Source organism: Leptodactylus fuscus, chromosome 6 (genome assembly GCF_031893055.1).
Source record: "Leptodactylus fuscus isolate aLepFus1 chromosome 6, aLepFus1.hap2, whole genome shotgun sequence".
Classification (NCBI taxonomy): Eukaryota; Metazoa; Chordata; class Amphibia; order Anura; family Leptodactylidae; genus Leptodactylus; species Leptodactylus fuscus.
Window position 1 is genome coordinate 54,753,427 of NC_134270.1, and position 23,040 is coordinate 54,776,466.

The 23,040-nt window shown below is 39.7% G+C and overlaps 1 protein-coding gene across 1 annotated transcript in view; it reads left to right on the forward strand.

Moving 5' to 3' along the window:
• DISP3 (dispatched RND transporter family member 3) overlaps positions 1-23,040 on the forward strand; it is a 97,496-nt gene that overhangs the window by 30,711 nt on the left and 43,745 nt on the right. Inside the window, exons 2-8 of the mRNA XM_075279994.1 lie at positions 3,016-3,942; positions 5,643-5,862; positions 14,693-14,829; positions 16,007-16,141; positions 20,635-20,795; positions 21,102-21,241; positions 22,694-22,839. Of these exons, the coding sequence (XP_075136095.1) occupies positions 3,021-3,942; positions 5,643-5,862; positions 14,693-14,829; positions 16,007-16,141; positions 20,635-20,795; positions 21,102-21,241; positions 22,694-22,839 (1,861 nt within the window). The 5' untranslated portion in view covers positions 3,016-3,020. The remainder of the gene's footprint in view (positions 1-3,015; positions 3,943-5,642; positions 5,863-14,692; positions 14,830-16,006; positions 16,142-20,634; positions 20,796-21,101; positions 21,242-22,693; positions 22,840-23,040) is intronic.

The window sequence follows — 23,040 nt, forward strand, 5'->3', positions numbered from 1 at the left end:
TGGCTTTTTTTCTCAAGACTGTTGTAAAAAATGTCTGTGAAAAATAGATGAAATATTCCAATTTTTGCACCCAAGTTTCATGCCTGGGGCACCCATTATCATGGATCTCTCAATGGGCTTTAGTTTATGAGGGATTTGTGAAAAATAGACAAAAATATTATGTCTTTTTCTTGACTGACCGTTCATGTTTTACTGCTCAGCAGCGGTGTAACGGTCACGGTTGCAGGGGGTGCGACCGCAACCGGGCCCAGCAGGGTAAGGGGCTGGTGGCCAGATGGAGATGACTGGGGCTCCAGACCACTATGATAGCGATCGTGGAAAGCCTGGTTCCCCAGCCGCTATACATACTGTTATTGGAAAGGGGCCCTGGCATATTGTTAGGCCCCTTTCAAATAGATGGCAGCCCAAGAGAGGTGACTGAAAATAATAAATACAAATACTCACCTCTCCTGGGCTCAGCAGCCTTCTCTACGGCACTCTTGCATCTGTGACTAAGGCATGTGATTAGGCCCCAGCGGTCACATGGGTTCAGTGGCGTAATGACATCAATGCGCCCCACATGAACAATGAGGCCCAATCATAAGCGCCAGCAGTGTCATCTGAAGAGGGCTGAATATGCAGAAGACAGCAGAAAAGAGAAAGGATGCCCAGGAAAGGTGAAGCAAGGCGAGTATGAGTGTTTGTTGTTTCTAATCACCTTCCCTGGGCTTCCGATTATTATATTCTGGGGTCTGAGGAGACCCCAAAGTATAATAATAGCAAAAAAAAGTGTAGGGGCGCTATTGGGAGCATATAATATTGGGTGGGGGCCACTGTAGGGAGAATATAGTACTGGGTGGGGGCCACTGTGGGGAGCACATAATACTGGGTGGGGGCCACAGTGGGGAACATATAATATTGGGTGGAGCCACTGTGGGGAGCATATTATACTGTGTGTGGTCACTGTGGGGAGCATGTACTGTGTTTGCTGTCACTGTGAAGCATATTATACTGTGTGGGGGGGGGGGGGGGCACTGTGGAGCATATAATGCTGTGTGGGGCTCACTGTTGAGCATATACTATATGCTGGCCACCGTGGAGCATTTTATATTGTTTGGGACTCCGTTACAATCAAGAATTTGCTGTAGGGAGGGAGTAGGGGGCCTCTGAAATCTTCACTGCAGCCATTGACTGGCATTAGCATTGATGCTGGCAAGTATGGCACGTGAGTGTAGAGACCATTGGCACTTCATTACTGCAAGACATGTAAACAGAGACGTAATGGCAATTTGAGTAACGTGTAGTTTGGGTTTTTTGTCTGTTTTTAACATTCTCTGCTCCTTATAAAATGTTTTAAAATCCTGGACGATCCCACTAACTTTCTAATATACTTTGTGTTTCTGTTTGTCACCTTTTATATGCATAGGCTAAGTATCTATAGAAATCTAAGACTTTTCAAAGCTAAGGATTTTATTATGGGTTATTGACACTACCTTTGTTAGCATCTGTCCGAAGATGTCAATAATGGACACTAAAAAATCTGTCAAAACTCTGTAAAAATCCCATTGATTTCAATAGAATTTGATGTGTTGCCTATTAGTGTCCATTTTCACCAAATCTGTCACCATGTACGTCATTGTGGAGGAGATAATAATACAGGATGCAGGACTTTTGGGTCCGTTCAAATAACAGAAATAACAGACTTATTGTGGATGTGAAGTCTCCTTATTTTTTTAACATTAATGTCTATGGTCAACAGACATATGACGGATGTAATAGATAATTTATACCTGATTATATCAGCCTCACAGTTGCACCCAGTCTGGACAATCCTCTGTGAGATAAGCCATGTGGACTGATACATTGTATCTGCTGCGACTGTTATTAAATCAATTCTATTGTATCCATTTCTAGATGTAGACAAAAGCTATCATTCACCGGCAGTAGGCACAGCAATATGATTATACGATTATTATTAGGTAATGTTAGTACGTAATATCATTTTTTGTCTGGAGAGAGAAACTGTTGTGCGGAGAAAATGCAGGAGACTTCAATTAATTGTCTGGATTGATGGAGGGCCCATATGTTGCCACTATAACCAAAAAAGGAACCTAATGATTTGTCATATCTTGCATTATGACATTATAGAAGATGGTAATTCCCCTTTAATAGCTTGTTTTCTTGGCACAGTCATAAAACGGTTGGGTGCGCGGAGCAGTTTTCGCAGGTTCTTTACTCATCCAGCATTTAGATAAGGGGCCTTGTATCTGTAAATATAAGATATTGTAGCCATAAATCAGATCCTGTTTTCTGCACAATGCATATATAAATCAGAACGCCACAAAAAGGTTCTAGTGCGTAAACTGATTACATTTTATTGTAGCGAGCGGCGATCCCATAATGGAAATGCAGCTGCAGAAAGCAGGAATCAGGCTGACATTTAGTCCTAGGCAAATTGTATAAAAAAAGCAATAAATGTATACAGGAGCAGGAATGTTCTCTTCCTTTCTAATAAACCATCTCAGTGTTGGACTGATGTACTGAGGACCACAGAGGGAACAATACTGGAGGCCCAACCTATTTATTCTTTTGTAGACTCTGCTCGTTGGTAAGGACTATTACAAATTTACATTGCAAAGTTCAAATGCATTGTCCATCGCAGGACCTCAGAGGCCACCATTGCACACCTCATGCCAAGTTCTGCCATAGATTATAGCCGATTGTTGGAGGGTATTATATTATAGTAGAGTCCTTATGGCCAACCATGCCAATGGCAAAGCTACTATGATACCATAACTTCCTCAGACAAGTGCTCACTCTGTAGGGAATCTTAAGACCATCCAATAGCTTTATGATGGTCAAGTAAACTTTCCTAGCTGCTTGTTAAAGGTAGATGTTATGTCGATAGAGGAGAAATATCTCTGACTTTAGCCAAGTTACCATTAAATCTCAATATTAAGTCTTGAATTTAATGTCCAACTGTGTTGAATGTCTTGAGTTAACCTTGATATTTTCCTCATGTTCTTTGTGCTTCAGGGACTATGGACACAGATGACCCCTTGTTACAAGATGCTTGGTTTGATGATGAAGACGATGAATTGTCCTTCAGGTCACCTATATGTAATGCCTGCCAGTGGACTTCTAAGCCTTTAAAAGATGCCATGCCAACCTGTGAATTTTGGAACATAGTGGGATGGATATTCACAAATGTTTATTGTGCCACCTTTCTATTGGTTTTAGGATGTCTCGTCCCTGTGGTCCTTTCTATCATTATGTTTGTACATTACCCGACTCTTGATATTGACATCTCCTACAATGCTTTTGAGATTCGCAACCATGAGTCCTCCCAGAGATTTGATGCTCTCACTCTTGCTCTGAAATCCCAGTTTGGCACCTGGGGTAGAAACAGAAGGGACGTTGCAGATTTTACCTCTGAAACGTTACAACGGTTAATCTTTGAGCAACTTCAACAACTCCACCTGAACACATCTCAGGCTGATAGCTCTATAAGGGTTAAAAGGAACTCTGTGTGGCACAATAGTACAGAGAGAACTAACTTAACAGCCACTGAATCTTCAATTCCCTTGTCCTCTGCTGCAAACCAGTCCCGTTATCCTCGTGGGGCTTCGGTTAAGGAGTTTTCAGGTGGTTACGTGACTCCTAACACTCAAAGCCATGCCCACTGGCGGATTGAGCTTATTTTTTTAGCCAGAGGAGATGAGGAAAATAACATATTTACAAAGGAACGTTTGATGACCATCCATAAGATAGAAAGGAAGATCATGGATCACCCCCACTTTCGGGAATTTTGTTGGAAACCCCATGAGGTTCTGAAGGACCTTCCACTTGGATCATACTCTTACTGCTCACCTCCAAGTTCACTACTCACTTACTTCTTTCCCACAGAGAAAGGGGGAAAGATCTACTATGATGGAATGGGGCAAGATTTGGCTGATGTCCATGGTAAGTATCTATACTGTTAAATTATGTTTGAGGTCAATTTTTCATATACATAAATAAAACCATGGAACCATGGTTATCGAGTCTCCACATTAGCTCATGAAGGGTGGAACCCAAGTGGACAAGCTATGTTTTGTAAAGCTTTATGAAAACCAATAAAATATTTATAATACAAATATTCTACAATTAACCCCTTAAGGACCAGGCCATTTTTTGGTTTCGCATTTTCGTTTTTCCCTCCTCACATTTCAAGAGCCATAACTTTTTCATTTTTCAGTTCACAGAGTCACATGATGGCTTATTGTTTGCGGGACAAATTGTACTTTGTAATGGCATCATTCAATATGCTGTGCAATGTACTGGGAAGCTGGGAAAAAATTCAGAATGAGGTGCAATTGGAGAAAAAATGCATTTGCGCCATTTTCTTATGGGTTTAATTTTTACAGCGTTCACTGTTTGGTACAAATGACATGTTACCTGTGTTCTATGTGTCAGTACGAACGCGGTGATACCAAATTTATATAGTATTTGAAATGTTTTGATACTTTTAAAAAAATGATAAACTTTGCAAAATAGAAAAAAATTTTTGTGTCATCATGTTCTAACACCTGTAACTTTTTCATATTTCCATGTATGGAGCTGGTTGTGGTGTCTTTTTTATGCGGGACAAGATGACGTTTCTATTGATACCATTTGGGGAAAGATCTGATGGTTTGATCACTTTTTATTCAATTTTTTATAGGAGGCAAAGTGTTGAAAAAAACGCTTTTTGGCTGTTTTTATTTTTTTGGCCGCTACGCCGTTCGCAGTACGGGATAAATGTTTTAATATTCTAATAGTTCGGGCATTTTGGAGCGCGGGGATACCTAATATGTTTATGTTTAATGTTCTTTAATTACTTTTATAGCTAATCTAGGGAAAGGGGGGTGATTTGAACTTTTATATTTTTTTTATTTTTTTTAATACTTTTAAAAACTTTTTTTTTTCTTCTGTTACATTTATGATCAGACCCCTTAGGTACCTTGAAACCTAGGGGGTCTGATCGCTCATACTATTCACTGCAATACTACAGTACTGCAGTGAATAGCAGAATCCCAGCACTTCTATTAGACGATGCCTCTGGCATCGTCTAATAGATCTCGGGCAGAGACAAGCCTGGAAGCCTTCAATAGGCTTCCGGCTGTCATAGCAACCGATCACCGCCCTCACGTGACGTTCAGGAGGGCGGCGATCGGGGAAACATGGCGGCGCCCATGCCGCCTGCGCTGTTTACACGCTGCGGTCGCGTTTGACCGCAGTGTGTAAAGGGTTAACAGCAGCGATCGGCTCGGGCACCGACCGCTGCTGTTATTGGCAGGTCCTGGCTGTATTATACAGCCGGCATCTGCCGTGTATGGAGCGAGCTCAGCGTGTGAGCTCGCTCTATACATCCCCATGCGACCCATGACGTACAGTTACGTCAAGGGTCGCTAAGGGGATGTCCATTTTTTAGAATTCCATCAAGGAGTCAAAAAAGTCCACTTATGATAACCTCTTTTCTTCTTAATTGTTTCTGCATCAGTCAATGTCCATTATTCTCCATCATAATGAGTAACACCATCAGAGCTTTAAGTAGCACAGTGATCCACACTTTTCACACATTGCCTGCAACTCAAGAAAAATGTCAACATTTTGGATTTTTACTAACAATCCTTTTCTTTTAGGGTCTCTTAAATTGGCAATGACCCATCCTGAGTTCTACTGGTATGTAGATGAGGGTCTCACAACAGAAAATCTGAAGAGTTCTCTTTTGCGCAGTGAAATATTATTCGGAGCTCCATTACCTAATTACTATTCAGTGGAGGATCGATGGGAGGAACAGCACAGAAAGTTCCAAAACTTTGTCATCTCCTACATAACCGTCTTGTCAAAAGAATCCACAAGGTATAGTTATATACCAATATAAATTAACAAAAAAGTTTAGTATGTAGAAGGTAATGACACTATTCTTTTAGACAAAAACGTTCCTAAAATGAGAATTAGGAGTGAACAGAGTGGATCTCTCTAATGGAAAATGGTCATTAGTTGTTCAGACCACATAGCCACCTTGCCCAACTCTTCAAACATGACAATCTAAAAAAATCACCAGGTGGATAAAAAAGAGGTTCATTTGCCCTTAACTGCAACTAGTATCCCTGCAGTACTATATCCCCTGAGATATCAGCAGCTATGAGACTGCCTCAATACATCTTCTCTAGGTCTCACTACAGCACAACTAGCAAAAGTCTCATATGGTAAGACAACGCTAATGTACATACTATAGAAGACCAGATTAAACTGTCAGCTAACGCGTTTCTAAGCTGCTATTAATGCAGCTATTCATCAGAGGTATAGTTGCAAATATCTAGATCAAGAACTATATGGTCCCGCTCCCCATCCCGGCATAAGTTTGCAGCCTGCTATGTACAAGAATATTACTGTAATAATGTCCCTATGTACAATAATAATAATACCCCTATGTACATTAAAGGGTTTGTCGGACCAACTTTTTTATTATCTAATAGGGCTGCTGACAAAAAAAAGTAATGTTATAATGGCCCATTATGACTAGAGATGAGCGAATATACTCAATCGAATACCTTGGCCGCATAGCTCCTAGTGCAAAAACACTTCCGGGGCTTCAGATTTTTACTGCCCCTCCCACCTTCCCTGCCACCGGGAGCTATGTGGCCAAGGTATTTGATCGAGTGTATTCGCTCATCTCTAATTATGACGCCCACATCACAGGTTCTAGCCCTGTCCTGACGACACAACAACATCTGTCACCTTTGTAAAAACTATTGTACAGGACAGGAAAAAAACTATGTTAAATATTTTCAGTAGCATTTAGCACTATTAATAAAAATTAGAAAAACGTGAAAAACAGACACGTTTCTGTCTTACTTTTTTGTTCACATTTTATTGGATATTAAAATAAAGGAAGTACAAAAGTTGCAAGTTACAAGAAGTTGCAAAAATAAAGCCCTTTCTGTCACTGAAAAGAGATGTAAAATTATTTATACCCCAAAAGATAAAAAATGTTATAGCCCTCAAAACCACATGTACAAATATAATCCCAAAAATGAGTTCGCTCCAAGAATACAACTTATATAATTTTGCCTCCTTTTTACAAAAATATAACTACTATAATATTGCTCCTATGTACAAGAATATACTATAATATTGCTCCTATGTACAAGAATATAACTACTATTATACTGCCTCCTATGTACAAGAATATACTATAATACTGCCTCCTACGTACAATAATATAACTACTATAATACTGCCTCCTATGTACAAGAATATACTATAATACTGCCTCCTATGTACAAGAATATAACTACTATAATACTGCTCCTATCTACATGCATACAACAACTATAATAGGGTCTGCTATGTACAAGAATATAACTAATACAATACTGCCCCCGATGGATTTGTGACTGCTTCAGTTGTTTTTTCCTATTACTGATGTGCTGTAAAGTTGACCTCACTGCCTGGTTGTCTTAGTGTTATCTCGTTCTTCATGTTGGAGAGATAAGCAGAGCTGATTATGTGACTGACATGGCATAATTACTTCTTGTACTGGAGGTTTGGGTTTCGGAGGAAACGCTAATGTGAAGCGATCTCTGAGGTTAATTTAGAATTTTGTAAAGAGTTTAAGTTCTCAGAGACAATTACGGCTTTGTTTTATGTGATTAGAATTGATTCCTAATTACCAGTCACTTGTTTAACGTACACATATGCGTAATGTTCGTGTCTTAGGTGTTGTTTGTTTTTAATTTCACATTTGTAGATTTACTTAAATACATCGTTTGGTTGGTGTTCTTTATTGGCTGTGTATATATACTCTGTGAACAGTAGGCATGACGTCCATAATAGGATCTGTAGTTTCACATCATTAGACTGATGCACATAAGAATAATTCCACGTGCAAATGAGACCATTGAGATAGTTTGAGGATCCTGGTGAAAATATCTTCTAAGGACCGACCACCTAAGCATCAATTACTTTATACACACTACATATGACCAATGTGAAATCATACTTACTGGAGAACAAGGGCATTTCTTTTGTCACACTTTGGATCGGTACTCGCCAATCTGTGGAGAGAGCACGGTGAGTCTTATGTCTTTCGTTAGAGCCCGTGAACAAGGTATTGACTACCAAAGATAGAAGCTATTGCCAACTGCTAAAGGAGACGTTAATTAGGTCGGACACACCAAGGTTGACAACCATTAGCTGGGGCATGGGCATGGTTTGGGCCACAGTCACAGGCAAAGGCATCAGACAGGAAGAGGAGGTACATAAAAAAACAGTAAACCATGATAACAGAGACATCGGAGATGTATAGCTAAACTCTAAATAAGTGCACTTCACTCTACATGTAATGAGACCCTACATAAGTATGGTGAGATACAAGATTTTGTTCTGGTGGATTTAGAGTTGGAGTCAAATCCATTATGGGAAAACTGAGTATACATATCAGTCCATACAGGTCCAAGCAAATTACAAACCTCTTTTAGTGATTTAGGAATTCTTTAGACCACTCATAAAGGTTAAGGCACTCTAAGGACCCCTACTAGTGGACCTACGTTACTCTGTAGGCCTCGTATGTAGGTCATATATTCAAAAGACCACTGATCATGGTCCTGAAATGAGATCCATGTACTCTAGAGACCTCTGATAGAGGTCAAAGTACACTGCCAACCTTTCATAAGGAACTGGACACTTTCATATAGACCTGTCCTACATCATTTACTATATTCCGACCTCTAATAGGAAGGGACTCTATAGACTAGTGACTAATCCACTAATAGAAATCCCATTACTCTTTGGATTTATTATAGGGGCCACCTACTCTATAGACCTCGGTGCCACAGGAACTCTAAATACCTTTCCTATGGGTCCATATAATCTGCCTCTTCTACGGGTCTATAAAACTCTTATAGGGGTTCAGACAATCTATAGACCTCTTATACCTACTCAGGTTACACTATAGATATACTATAGCATTTCAAGAACTCTATAGCATTCTCAGAGTGGTCAAAGTCCAGCGCTCCGACCTGAATGTGACTGTCCGATCAAGCACATGGATGAACACTGGGACAGTGAGGATACTGATTTGAAAAAAACAAACTCCAGTGCTTATAAGCAAGACGTCTTACACCTTATTGATGTAGTAAAAACACAATAAAACTGTGTATTCATGGAGGGGAGGTTGCAAGCTGCCAACATGTTTCAAGTGGACCTCCTGTCCTTTGTCATGACATTTCTCTATATAAACCTCATAAGCAATCATGTAATGACAATGATCCTGTAACTCTATTGATCACTTATAGTAATCCAAACATTCTATAGATCTCTTATAGAGGTCAAGGCGCCCTACTGACCTGAAACACCCTCAATTATTGAATTTAAAGGGATTCTAGTTTATGAGCCTCTAGTTATGGAATCTGATGGTGTAGCAACATGCCATAAGTATTATTATTCCTGGACTCTCTTCTAAATAATATATATATATATATATATATATATATATATATATATATATATATATATATATGTGTGTGCTTATATATATATATATATATATGTATATATATATATATATATAATCAGTATCAATGGAATATATATATACCGGGTATATCCCTGTACTGAACTCTGCACAGATGTCACTTCCCTTTTCCATCCTCTCTCGCCTTGCTGACAGTGCATTGTAGACCTCACCTGCGCCTCTCCGGATTGACACCGTATTATTCTCTTAAATAGGACTGTCTCTGCGTATCTTCCCACATTCTACTGAAAAAACGCTATCTCTAGCTGCCTTTCTGTAGACATCAGCAATTTTCTACAGGAGAACAAAGTAGAAAAACTGCCTGACGAGTCTGACAAGCCGGAGAAATATGAGAACAGAGCCGATTATGAATTTGCAAATCAAGTTACATTTTTATGATACAGTCTAACTCTCTATGGGTTATTCCTATGGCTGTATATATTCAGAAACTGCTCTAGAGCCTATGAGAAATAGGTTAGTGGTTCATGACCTATTAACCTGAGCAATGGTTACACTCTCAAAAAGAGACATGAACCCATTTTAATTAAAAGCCTTGAAGTTGGGCTCCGTCTTAAGTATGCCTTTTTTTCTGCAGTAACAAAGAACAGGAAGCCATATAAAGTAATAGAAGAATACGTTCTCAGGTCTTATGTCCCAGATTGCATGAACCATCACTCTTAGAAGGGGTCTAGTTTGTCTTCACTATTAGGTGCGTTCTTTTCTGTGTAGACCCTATGAAGAAGTTTAGATATAGTAGATATTGGTTTGGGTTTTGGATATGTTAATAGTTTCTTATGGGACTTGTTGCTAAGGGAACCTCTACATAAGAAGACATCCGTATAAATGGAACATGGTAGGTGGGGGCCCTGTTTCAGATTTTGTATTGGGGGACTAGAAACTTCAGTTGCACTTTTCAACTAGATAATATGTAAGAGCTGTATATGTAAATTATATTAAAATGTACCTTAAATTTTTTTTTTAAAAAAAAATCATATTTGAATAGTTCATGTCAATATTATTTAACAGATTTGTTTACTTCTCCATTTATACACTCAAGTTACTTTTTTTATAGTCTGTTGGTAGACCAAAGATTAAAAGGGTTAAAGTTCATGGGTTAAAGCCGACAGTGCGCTGAATTCAGCGCACTGTCAGCTTTTCAGCAGTATATAGAACTGCCTGTGCCCCGGACCATGAAAGGTCCTCTTTAATATAGATGGAAGTAGTTCATACTGAAAAAACTGCATGCAGTTTTGATACTGTTTTTGCATGGTTTCTTAATTTTACAAGTAAAATACATTTGTTATACATATATAACCTGTAAAATGGGAAACTGCACTAAAAGCAACATCATACCTGCATGTAGTTTCTCCTGTTGCAGTTTTGATGCAGTTTTAATTGCACCCAGCAGCATTATGTGAATGAACTTTAACCCCTCGTTCACATCTGCGTTGGTATTCCATCTGGGGGAGTCCACATGAGGACCCCCGAATGGAATACCAAACGCAATTGCAAACGCTGTGCAGTATCCCCATAGACTATAATGGGGACTGTGTCCTTGCCGCCAGATCTCCGCAGTGATAATGTGGACAGGAAAGTAGTTCACAATCTATTTTCCTATCCGCATGATTCGTGTGGGTAGCGCGCGGCAAGCACATGGACCCCATTATAGTCTATGTGCTCCGTGTGCTTTTACTGCACAGTGCTTGAAATTGCGTTTGGTATTCCATTCGGTGGGGTCTCCATGCGGACTCCTCCGGACGGAATACCAACGCAGATGTGAACGAGGGGTTAGACTGAGGCCCCACAATGCAGAAAAGCAGATTTTTTTAGGCAGATTTTGCTACAGTTTTTTTGAGCCAAAGCCAAAGATGGCCACATAAGGAATGGGAAATATATAGAAAGTTCTTATACTTCTGCCTTTTGCTCAATCCACACCTGGCTTTGGCTCAAAAAATGCAGCAAAATCTGCAACATGTAGCCTTAAGCCCCTTGAATACGACTGTGCTGGGTCATTGTGATATTCGGGATTTTCCCAGATAGCACACTGACTTATTCATTTCTGTGGGCCTGTGCACATGACCATGAATTATATGGTCCCATGTGCTGGCCAACAGTCTGAGCTGCAAAATATGGAGCAGTTCTGGGGCAACATGGTGGCTCAGTGGTTAGTCTTGCAGTGCTGGAGTCCTGGGTTCCTGCCAAGAACAACATCTGCAAGGAGTTTGTATGTTCTCTCCGTGTTTGCATGGATTTCCTCCCATTCTACAAAGACATACTGATAGGAGAAAAAAATATGCATTGTCATCCTTATATGGGGCTCACAATCTACAAAAAAAAAAAATATGGAGCAGTTCTTGTTCCTGTCCAGTTTTGCGGCCGTGCTTACATGGCTCCTATTCATTGCAACATGTCTTAGGGTAGATGCTAAAGGAGCCATCATAGAGTAATCAAGATCTTTTAATGGGACTCAATATTAGTTTCATTGCAACAAAGCTGCTCCCTTCAATCTGTTTTGCAAGGTGGTATTGTAGGTAAGCGCTTACCCTTCCCGCCAGCCCTAGTAGTCACTGACTGTCTCTGTACCCCCAGTAAACCTCTCCTGTAAATGGCTGCCATGGGTGCCAGGTTGCGAGTTTCAGAAGTCGTTGAGGACCCTATCAAATTTTTTACCAGGGAATTTTCCCAATTTCAGTCTGTCCTGATTCTATCAAGTGAAATGTAATCTCAAGACAAAACAGTCTGAATTCTATCTGAATTTTAGTAACCTTTAAATATACAATACAGCCTTTACCATATAAATGATTAAGTAAAATAATTAGCACTGTGAAATCTAATGATATCTCCAATATATTGTGTTATATGGCGGACTTTATTAATGCATTCTCTTTGTAGACTGTTATTGAAGAAATCGGTTTCCATGAACAGGCTCATAAGATAAATTAGTGAAACCTAACCCATTAAGTGGATACTAACGGCCCATTAACAAGTGGCAGTAAAAGGCAGTAGTAAAACATTTTCCAACATTAAAGATGCAATAAAGAAAATTGAATCTGGATCTTGTTTCTTTACTGCCTCCGCTGGTGGGATGTGGGGTGTGCAGGCATAAAAGAGCTTCTTGATTTATAGCCAGACTTTGAGTCCTACATTCATGTCTCAAGGCGTTTTGTATCTTCTCCTGCTTTTGCAGTGCTGCCATGTTTTTATGATGCGAGTATCTGGTATAAGTATGACTACAATGCCTGATCAGTCACCTTGGACTGCGTACTTGAATACCCAGAATCCCCTTACTTATCAGATTGTTATCGGAGAAGTGACATTATCAGAAGAAACCGAGCATTACATCAGACTCTGCCGCTGACACGATGTTCCACTGATTTTGTCTTATATGTTCAAGATATTTTTGGAACATTTTCTTGAGATTTTCATTGTTTGTCATTTCAGTGAATTTCTACGCAAATACTTTGCTATACAGGGAATAGCTATTTTTTTCTGAAGTAACTTATATTTCTACAATCCATTGTCTTCCATTTTTTATTAATTAGATTTTTGACAATGCACTTCCCTATATACTATAGATAGCTATAGGTCAATTCAGTGGCGTAACTAGGAATGGCGGGGCCCCCGTGGCGAACTTTTGACATGGGCCCCCCCCCCCAACTGACGCCGACGACCTTGACCGACCCCCTCCTCCGCATTCCTGCGTGTTCTATTATATCCCTTAGTGGCCCCTGCACACAGTACTCTGTCCCTTATTGGCCCCTGTACACATTATTATGCTCCTTTGTGGCCCTTGCACACAGTATTATGTCCCTTAGTGGCCCCTGCACACAGTACTCTGTCCCTTATTGGCCCCTGTACACATTATTATGCTCCTTAGTGGCCCTTGCACACAGTAATATGTCCCTTAGTGGCCCCTGCACACAGTATTATGTCCCATAGTTGCCCCTGTACACAGTATTATGTCCCTTAGTGGCCCCTGCACACAGTATTATGTCCCTTAGTGGCCCCTGCACACAGTATTATGTCCCATAGTCGCCTCTGCACACACTATTTTGTCCCACTGTGGACACCCATAAACAATTATTATACTTCAATAATATTGAAGACCCCAGAGTACAATAATCGGAGACCCGGGGGAATAAGAACATAAAAAAACTACTATTACTTCCTGTCCCTCGGCTCCTATGCTGTCGGCCTTTGCTGCCGTCCTTCTTCAATGACGTCAGACCTCACATGACCCAGGACGCAGGCCGGGTTTATGTGATGTCAGAGACGTCAGACAACTAGGAAGGAGGCCTGGCAGGATCGTGGATTGGTAAGTAACAGTGTTTTTTATGTTTCTTACCTCTCCCGGGCCTCCGATTATTATACTCGGGGGTCTGCAAAGACCCCCGAGTATAATGATAGTGTTTGTGGGGCCCGCGGTGTCATTTACCGATCCCGGCTTAGCCAGGATCGGTAAGTAAATAGGGCCCGTAACGGCCTATTAAAAAAAAACAAAAAAAAAAAACGCAGCGGTAGCGGCTGTCACTGGGCCCCCTAATGTCCCAGGCCCTGTGGCAGCTGCCTCTGCTGCTATGGCGGTAGTTACGCCACTGGGTCAATTCGTCCAGATAAATCTGTTTACATGGTTCCTAAAGGACTAAAATTCTCCTCTTTCCCAGTAGTATGGGTAGTGATAAGACTACATAATATTAGAATTATAACTATCATTCAGGGTCTATAAAAAAACGCTGGTATTTATTATGGCCATTGCATTGAAAGCCACTTGTAGCAGAAATGCAGTAACCACTAATACGGAAGGTTTACTTGCTCCATGTGAGACCACACATAACAATGTCGTCTTGAGTTTTACCAATTGATAAAGTGTACCGTCCTATATCTGGAATCTTATAACTAAACCTTTCCACATCTTCACAACTTATCTCTACTATAATATTATTGTTATGGAGGGATTATAGGTCACAAAAGGCCCCTACACCCTTGTCTTGGCCTTGGGCCTAGTATAGATCTCTGTTCCACAGCCCTCAGGATGAGAGTACATATCAATACTGTGGTATCAGCGTACGTAAGTAATAATATATGTATAACCTCTGTTATGATCTTTTACTGATTTTCCTGTCGGGTTGTATCTGGTAATACAGTTGTTTTTTTTTCATTCGGATATGTCAGTAAAGTACAGGTGCTGTACGGGGGGACTGACCTATTCGACTATGAAGTGAGAACAACGTTCAATAATGACATGTTACTGGCCTTCATCAGCAGCAGTTGTATTGCCGTCCTAGTATACATCCTCACCTCCTTCTCGGGTACAGTGTCACCTCCAGAGATTGTCACATCACCTTCATGTGCAGATTAATGATACCCTTCTCTGCTTATCTCTATACTATACCTTCCCCTCAGTTTTCCCTTTGCTTTTCCTATTCCCGCTGTTTCCCCTCTTGCTTCTCCTTAACGTTCGTCTTTTATGCCTTCTTATACTTATGTTTCCTCTGCTCATATACCTTCTCCTTCTATTTCCCCTTATATTCATCCCTTTTGCTCCTCCTTCACTACTTTAATTTTACCCCCCCCCCCACCCCCCTGCTATTTCTTTTTCTTCTCCCCCATTTCCATATATTTTTGGGATTTTGCTCCTCTTTTTTTCCCTCCTTTTCCATATTTTTTTCTTTTGCTCCTTTCTACGCATTTCCTCTTTTACTTCATTTTCTTATATTTTTGTCCATTACTCCTCTTTTCTTCTTCATTCCCCTTTTGCTTCTCCTTTTCCTTTTCTCCTTTTCCATCTATTTATTCTTCTGTACCTCCTTCATTATTTCTTCTTCATTCTGTTTCTCCTCCTGTCCTTGCTTCCACTTCTCTTTTTTTTTCATCCTTCATTTTTTTTCTTATTATATTTATTTGGATGGGAGTTTAGGGACACAAAGATGTCTCACCAATCATCCCAGTTAGGGTGCGTTCACATCCGCGTCATTTAATTGGTTCCTCTGATCCATCTTACGATGAGAAAAAAGTTTAAACAACAAAAATGTTCCATCTAAAGAAGAGACCAGAGAGGAGTGAACACTGTTCGGATCAGCCGATCCGAACAGCATGCACCCATAGAAATGAATGGAAGCACCTGTGACGCCGGCCGGCTGCCGGCAAAGTCAGCGTCACAGGTGCTTCCATTCATTTCTATGGGTGCGTGCTGTTGGATCGGCTGATCCGAAAAGTGTTCGCTCATCTCTAGAAGAGACCCTTTGACTATAGTGGGGTCCATCAGGTATTCCCTATATTTCCGCTGATATTGCCGGATGAAAACAGGCAGGCTAGGACTAATTTCAAATGGAATCTGCGCTGGGTGAACTCCAGGTGCAGATGTGAACGTAGCCTGAGATCTTTACATTTTTGTGGGTTATCCATATTAATCCTAAGGGTCATAAACTAAAAAGCTGGATTTGCCCATGAATTGTATAATTCATTAGATTCTCTTCTTCTGTGCAGTGTTCCTCACCTTCTTTGGAATTGCCAGTATTGGTCTGAGTTGCCTTGTGGCCCTGTTCCTGTATCACGTGGCTTTTGGCATACAGTATCTCGGGATCCTCAATGGGGTGGCAGCCTTTGTCATTGTTGGGATTGGTGAGTATTTTATAGTACTGCAGATGTCTTTACATTGTTTGCCTAGATTGCACATGTCTGCATTAGTCCTACATGTCCTCTGTCCACTTCTCTACAGATGTAGTGTGCTCTAAACTTTAGAGGATCTAAGTTGTAGGTAGTATTTGATAGTCTTGTGTAAATGTATTGATCTACAGGGGGTATATGTGAACTATATGGGGTTCAGGGAGGGTTATAGTGATCTGGATAAACATGTCCCACACCAATGTTGGGTAGACAGGGGGCTGCTGTATATGTAAAACTGCTCTGTATGGCTCTATTATTTGTTCATCGTATGGCACTTATTAAGCAGACTATGTATGGTACTATTATTTCCTTTGTGTTTCCTTTTTATTTCCCTCCTACACACACTTTATGCACACACTATTATTTGCTGCAGAAATACATTAAAGTGCGAATGTAACGCTGGTCTTTTGGACCCCATACAGCTGTGCAGAGCTCATATAATAGTGACAGTGTGTATGAGGCAAGCCGGCAGGTCTGCACCGTGATGTCAGCAGCTGTCTAAACAGACACTTGAAAAGAGGCAGACAAAGCCACGAAAGTGATGTATCTTCTAGCTGATAACGCCACGGAGATCAGAGGGGTAATTGCTCTGTGACATTATGAGCATCTATGATCTGCAACGCTCCCCAGGCTGAAAGCTCAGCTTAGAACAAGACATATCCCACAGATTACGATGACGCGTGGCGAGACTGACACCTCATTGGAAAAGGAACAGATAGTGGAGATGAGAGCATGTCCTTTTACTGTCCTTTTTATATGCAGCATTAAAAAATCTATTTTGCATTACCTGATACAGTCTGGTGTACACATGTCAATGGTTGCACATTTTATTGGGGCATAGCCTGAATAATGGTGTTTGTGGACCCATGGGTTACAGTCTTAGTGTACCCTGGTCATCTATACTTTAGTATGACTCTTGTTGCAAGACGGTTTACCCCAAATGCTCAAGGCCTCCCAAACCCACCTAATTTCTGCCCAGATTTCACTAGTGTGGACTGACACAGACGAGATGCATATTCACATTACTGTATTGATATCAAGTTTATTATTGGTATTTTACCCCCTATAGAAGGCTGGATGCTGAACTATGTAACATGAATAATATCAAATGGCACCCCCTGCTGGTCCCTGCCACTACAACCTATAATAATCAGCACATAGTAAGGAGCAGCTCATTAACCCTCCACCACGCTTTTCAATCCTTCATAACATGAAGTGCAGAATTACTCCCTAACAGGGATGCGGATATTGGAGGTGCAGAGGTAGCAGTCTCTACCAGGCCCTGAAGATGGGCGCCCAAAGGCCTAATTATAGTATAATAAGATACCAGTATTACATAACACATGGCAAATAGGGGCCCTGTTAAAGATTCTGCATTGAGCCCAGGAGCTTCTAGTTATGTCTCTGCATCTTAAGCATTTGCTCCATACTAGTTTGCAATTTGGCTCTACTGCTCCCTCTCACAGCAGAAGTTTTACACATAGGCTATAGCAGAGGGACTGCAGAATCATCTCCCTCCTCCCATCTACCTCCACTAACAACAGGCTTTTTAATGCTCTGTTTAGTCAGATGTTCCACAGTTCATCCAGAACAGTGTTTCATGGGAAGTCCTGATCCATCCAACTGGTTTCTCATTGAATTCCCATAAACAGAATTATTCTGTCGACTTCTCTTTTTTTGGCAGTTTTGTTTGTTATATATTTTGATTCCCCAGAATAAAATCCAATAAAAAAAGAAATTTGCCATTTCTTGCAGTGAAATTGTCAATGTCTGTCTACTGCAATTTTGTGTTTATATTACATTTCACTTTTATCATTCAGTTGCTTTTAGATCAGCATCTCTTTTGTTTTTGGTAAAAAAAAAATCACATCTTCTGCATTTTGACGGAACATACTATTTCACTTTAAGATCTGAGCCGCATAGCAGTCATTCACTGGGTACTTCATAGCACCATTCAAGTGTATAACTCTGTAGTGTACTGACAAACTCTAGATTATAGCACTGCAGTGACAGTATGAGTCCTGATGTTATAAGGATGCAGTGACGATAAGAGTATTGATTATTACATTGTTGCAGTGACAGTATGAGCCCTGATACTATAATGATGCAGTGACTGTATGAGTCCTGTTACTATATTGATGCAGTGATAATAAGAGTACGGATTATTATATCGTTGCAGCGACAGTATGAGTCCTGATGTAATGTTGCAATGACAGTTTGAGTCCTGATATAATGATGCAGAGAAATTAAGAGTACAGATAATAATGAGTACAGATTATTATAATGTTGCAGTGACAGTATGAATGCTGATATATCAATGATGCAGTGACAGTAACAGTATGGATTATTATAATGTTGCAGTGACAGTATGATTCCTGAATTTATGCAGACACAGTATGAGTCTTAATATTATAATGATTCAGTAACAGTATAAGTGTGGATTATTATATTGTTGCAGTGACAGCATGAATCCTGATATTATAAGGATATATTGATAGTATCAATCTTGATTATTGGAATGTTGCAGTGACAGTATGAGTCCTGTTATTTTAATGATGCAGTGACAGTATCAGTCTGAATTATTATAATATTGCAATGACAGTATGAGTCCTGATATTGTAGTGATGAAGTGACTGTATTAGTGTATATTATTATAATGTTGCAGTGATTGTATGAGTCCAGATATTATAATGATACAGTGCTGATAGCAATCTGGATTATTATACCGATGCAGTGACAGTATACATCTGAATATTATAATGGCACGATGACAGTATCAACCCAGATTATAATAAGATTACAGTGACAGTATCAGTCCAGAATATTATAAGGTTGCATTGATTGCATGAGTCATGATATTATAATGATGCAATGGTAGTATCAATCCAGATTATTATCATTTTGCTATGACAGTATGAGTCTCAATATTAGTCACTGTTCTGATATTATAATGCTGACTGTTGGGTGTTATAATGTTGCAGTGACACTGGCCCAAGTTGAGGAAATGCAGCTTTTTTTTGTTGCAGCATTTTTTTGAGCCAACACCAAGAATGGCTACAAAAGGAATGGATACTTATATTTCTACCTTCTGCGCAATCCACTCCTGGTTTTGACTAAATCCTGAATATTATACTGCTGCAGTGATACTATAAGTCCTGGTTATTATAATGTTACATTGACACTATCATTCCTGATTATGATGATGCTGCAGTGAGGATGTAGTTCCTGGTTATTATAATGTTGAAATGACAGTATAAGTCATGATTATTATAATTTTGCAGTGACACTATAAGTCCTCATTATTAGGGTCAGTGCACACAGTGTTTTTTGGTGCTGATTTTGAGGCTGAATCCGCCCCAAAATCAGTCTATAAAAATAGAGTTCTATTAGGAGGCTTTTATTGGAGGCTGATTTTGAGGCAATTTCATTTTCAAAATCAGCACCAAAAAAATCAGTGTGCACTGACCCTTATACTGCTGCAATGATTCTATAAATCCTGATAATTATAATTCTGCAGTGTCACAATAAAGCCTGATTATTATAATACTGCATTGACACTATAAATCCTGATTATTATAATGTCACAGTGATACTATAGGCCCTGATTATTATAACGCTAAGTCCTAATTATTATAATGCTGCAGTGTAAGTAAAAGTTCTGATTATTATATTGCTGCAGTTACAGTATAATCCTTATTATTATAATACTACAGTGATACTATAACTTCTGATTATTATAAAGCTGCAATGACACTAGAAGTTCTGATTATTATATTGCTACAGTGTCCCTATAGGCCCTGATTATTATAGTGCTGCAGTAACACAGTAATGCCTGGTTATTATAATGCTGCAGTGACACTATAGGCCCTGATTTTTATAATGCTACAGGGATACTATAAATCCTGATTATTATTATGTTGCAGTGACAGTATAGGTCCTGATAATTATATTGCTGCAGTGATACAATAAAGCCTGGTTATTATAATGCTGCAATGATACAATAATGCCTGATTATTATAAAGCTGCAGTGACACTATAGGTTCTGATTATTGTAATGTTGCAGTGATACAATAAAGCCTGGTTATTATAATGCTGCAATGATACAATAATGCCTGATTATTATAAAGCTGCAGTGACACTATAGGTTCTGATTATTGTAATGTTGCAGTGACACAATAAAGCCTGGTTATTATAATGCTGCAGTGACACTATCGGCCCTGATTATTATAAAGCTGCAGTGATACTATAAATCCTGATTATTATAAAGCTGCCATGATACAATAATGCCTGGTTATTATAATACTGCAGTGAGAGAATGAGTTCTGACTATTATAACTAACACACTCTGTGGGACTCCCTCTTGGTGATAGTATGAAGAGAACTCTCAGGTTGTGTCTATAAAATAAATGAATGTCCTTCAGTAAATAATGTAATGGCTTCTTTCACAGGAGTGGACGATGTCTTTGTGTTCATAAACACCTACCGGCAGGCGGATCGGATTAAGGACCCTCGCCAGCGTATGGTCCATACTGTACAGACAGCTGGAAAAGCAACATTCTTCACTTCCCTGACTACAGCATCGGCCTATGCAGCAAACGTCTTCTCTCAGGTTGGAAATCCATTTTGATCCATAGAGCTATTGAGTTCAATATTTGGTGTATACATCCATATGCCATTAGCTGCCCCTAGTGGTAGTTATATGAACCAAATTTATATCATTTATCAAGTCAGGAAAAAGTTCCCCTATACAAATATTTGGTAACATACTAAGTACAGAATTATGGATCTAAAAACAGAAAAGCTCACAAATTGACATTGAGAAGCAATATGGATATTTGCATTTAGATTCTTGAATGTTTACTAGCCGCATTGTCTGTGACAGTGTGAGTCATCGTCATCTCTTGTCTCTCCGCAGATTCCTGCTGTTCACGACTTTGGTCTGTTCATGTCACTCATTGTCTCCTGTTGCTGGGTGGCTGTTCTGTTTATTATGCCGGCAGCCCTGGGTATATGGGGAGCCTACATCTCTCCACTGGAGACGTCATGTCATTCAAAGTGAGTGGAATATATTCTTTTTACCAGATATGCAAGGAAAGGAGCATCTCTAGATAATTTAGATACACCTAGACGCTAGACACCTTATAAATAGGACACAGCCTGGGGCTTGATAGGTAATTCATTATAACGCTACTTCTGTTTTATGTATACAGGTCCTGTGCAGACCTCTGTGTCTCTATAGTTACAGACTACAAACAAACTGTGAAGTCTGATCCTGAAGTCATGTTCTACACCACTCCTTTACATATGGCTATAGGCTCATATCTTTGTAGTCTTTATACATGGACATACAGTATAGGATATGTATGCACAAAACAGTAGGATACATAGAATCTTGAGTGTTTACAAGGTTTTAGATGATTTGGAGCAAGATGAAATTTACTACAACGCCGTCAATACACAATACATAATGGTTTCCAAAAGCAATTAAGACACAATTTCTCTTAATGGGAGTTTGCAGAACACCTCCCGGAGGGAGGCACATACTTTTCTGCACTGTTTGATTTATGTTCACACTTTTATCTCTTCTGATTTCTATACATACATTGCCCAAGTGTTAATTGCTATAATTACTTTGGGATGTGCTCATTTTTCTCTCCATTCAGTGTGTGAACATGGAGTTTATGCTGTGAAACACGATGGACAGGTTTTTTTTGTTTGTTTTGTTTTTTTTTAGCATTGACTGCACGATCAGTGAATGTGAATGTGATTACGGTTTCTTCTGTCTGTGGGAGGTGTATAATAAATTCCTCTATATATGTATTCACACTCCACTGTTTCCATCTGTAACCACAGACTGCTTTGCACAGTTACTAAAACACATCACACCTCATACTGTTTAAGTGTAAATATATACCCAAACTCAGGGGCCCGTATCTGTCTTCACAACTATATACAACCTGTTTTAAGTTACCAACTACATCTATATTAAATGGAACCTGTCAGGTGTATTTTTTTTCTATAAATTGGTCTGGACTGTAAGGAGCTGTGCACCTGTGTGTGCATCACATGACCACGGACTGTATATCACATGACCACGGACTGTATATCACATGACCATGGACTGATTTTTATCCGCTGGAAGTAAACAGAATGAATGACAGCAAACAGAAATATAGAAAAATGTTAAGGGTTAATATCGAAAGTATATTGGAAGATTGCACAACTTTTCATTTAACAAACAATAACGTTTGTCTCTCAATATTAGTCTGAAACTGGACATCCCCTTTAAGGTTAGGCACGGATGGAACTGTCATAATGACGTGGTCTTTAAATCTCTTCTTGACAGGGACTGTAGAGACCGTCCTTGTGTCGGTTTTTCTAGTAAATGTGGTTGTGTGTATCTGAAGCATCTTGTGTCAGGTCGCAGCTTTGAAGAGTGCTTCAAAGATTTTACTTCAGTCATTAGTAATTCACATGAGAGGTTCTTGTTCTTATCTCCATGTTCAGCTGCAGTGAAAGGTGCCTGAAGAAAGACAGTTTGGACATTCATGAGGATCTACTTTTAGGCCAGGACCCCTATTCCAGGCCAGTTCCTGGCACAGTTCCATATCTTGATGATGACATTCCCCTCCTGACGGTTGAAGATGATGCAGGTAGGTTTATAGAGTGATGACCAGTGATGCTTATTTATAGTCAGAGTATGCCAAAATTAAGGTGTCAATTACAGTAGTCTTATTACCTTCCTTGTCTTGTATTGGCATTGGTATAGCAATACCCCATAGTATCTTGTAAAACCTTAGATTGACACAAAATGTGCTATTTACACGAGGCCCATATCAGTAGCTTTCAGATAC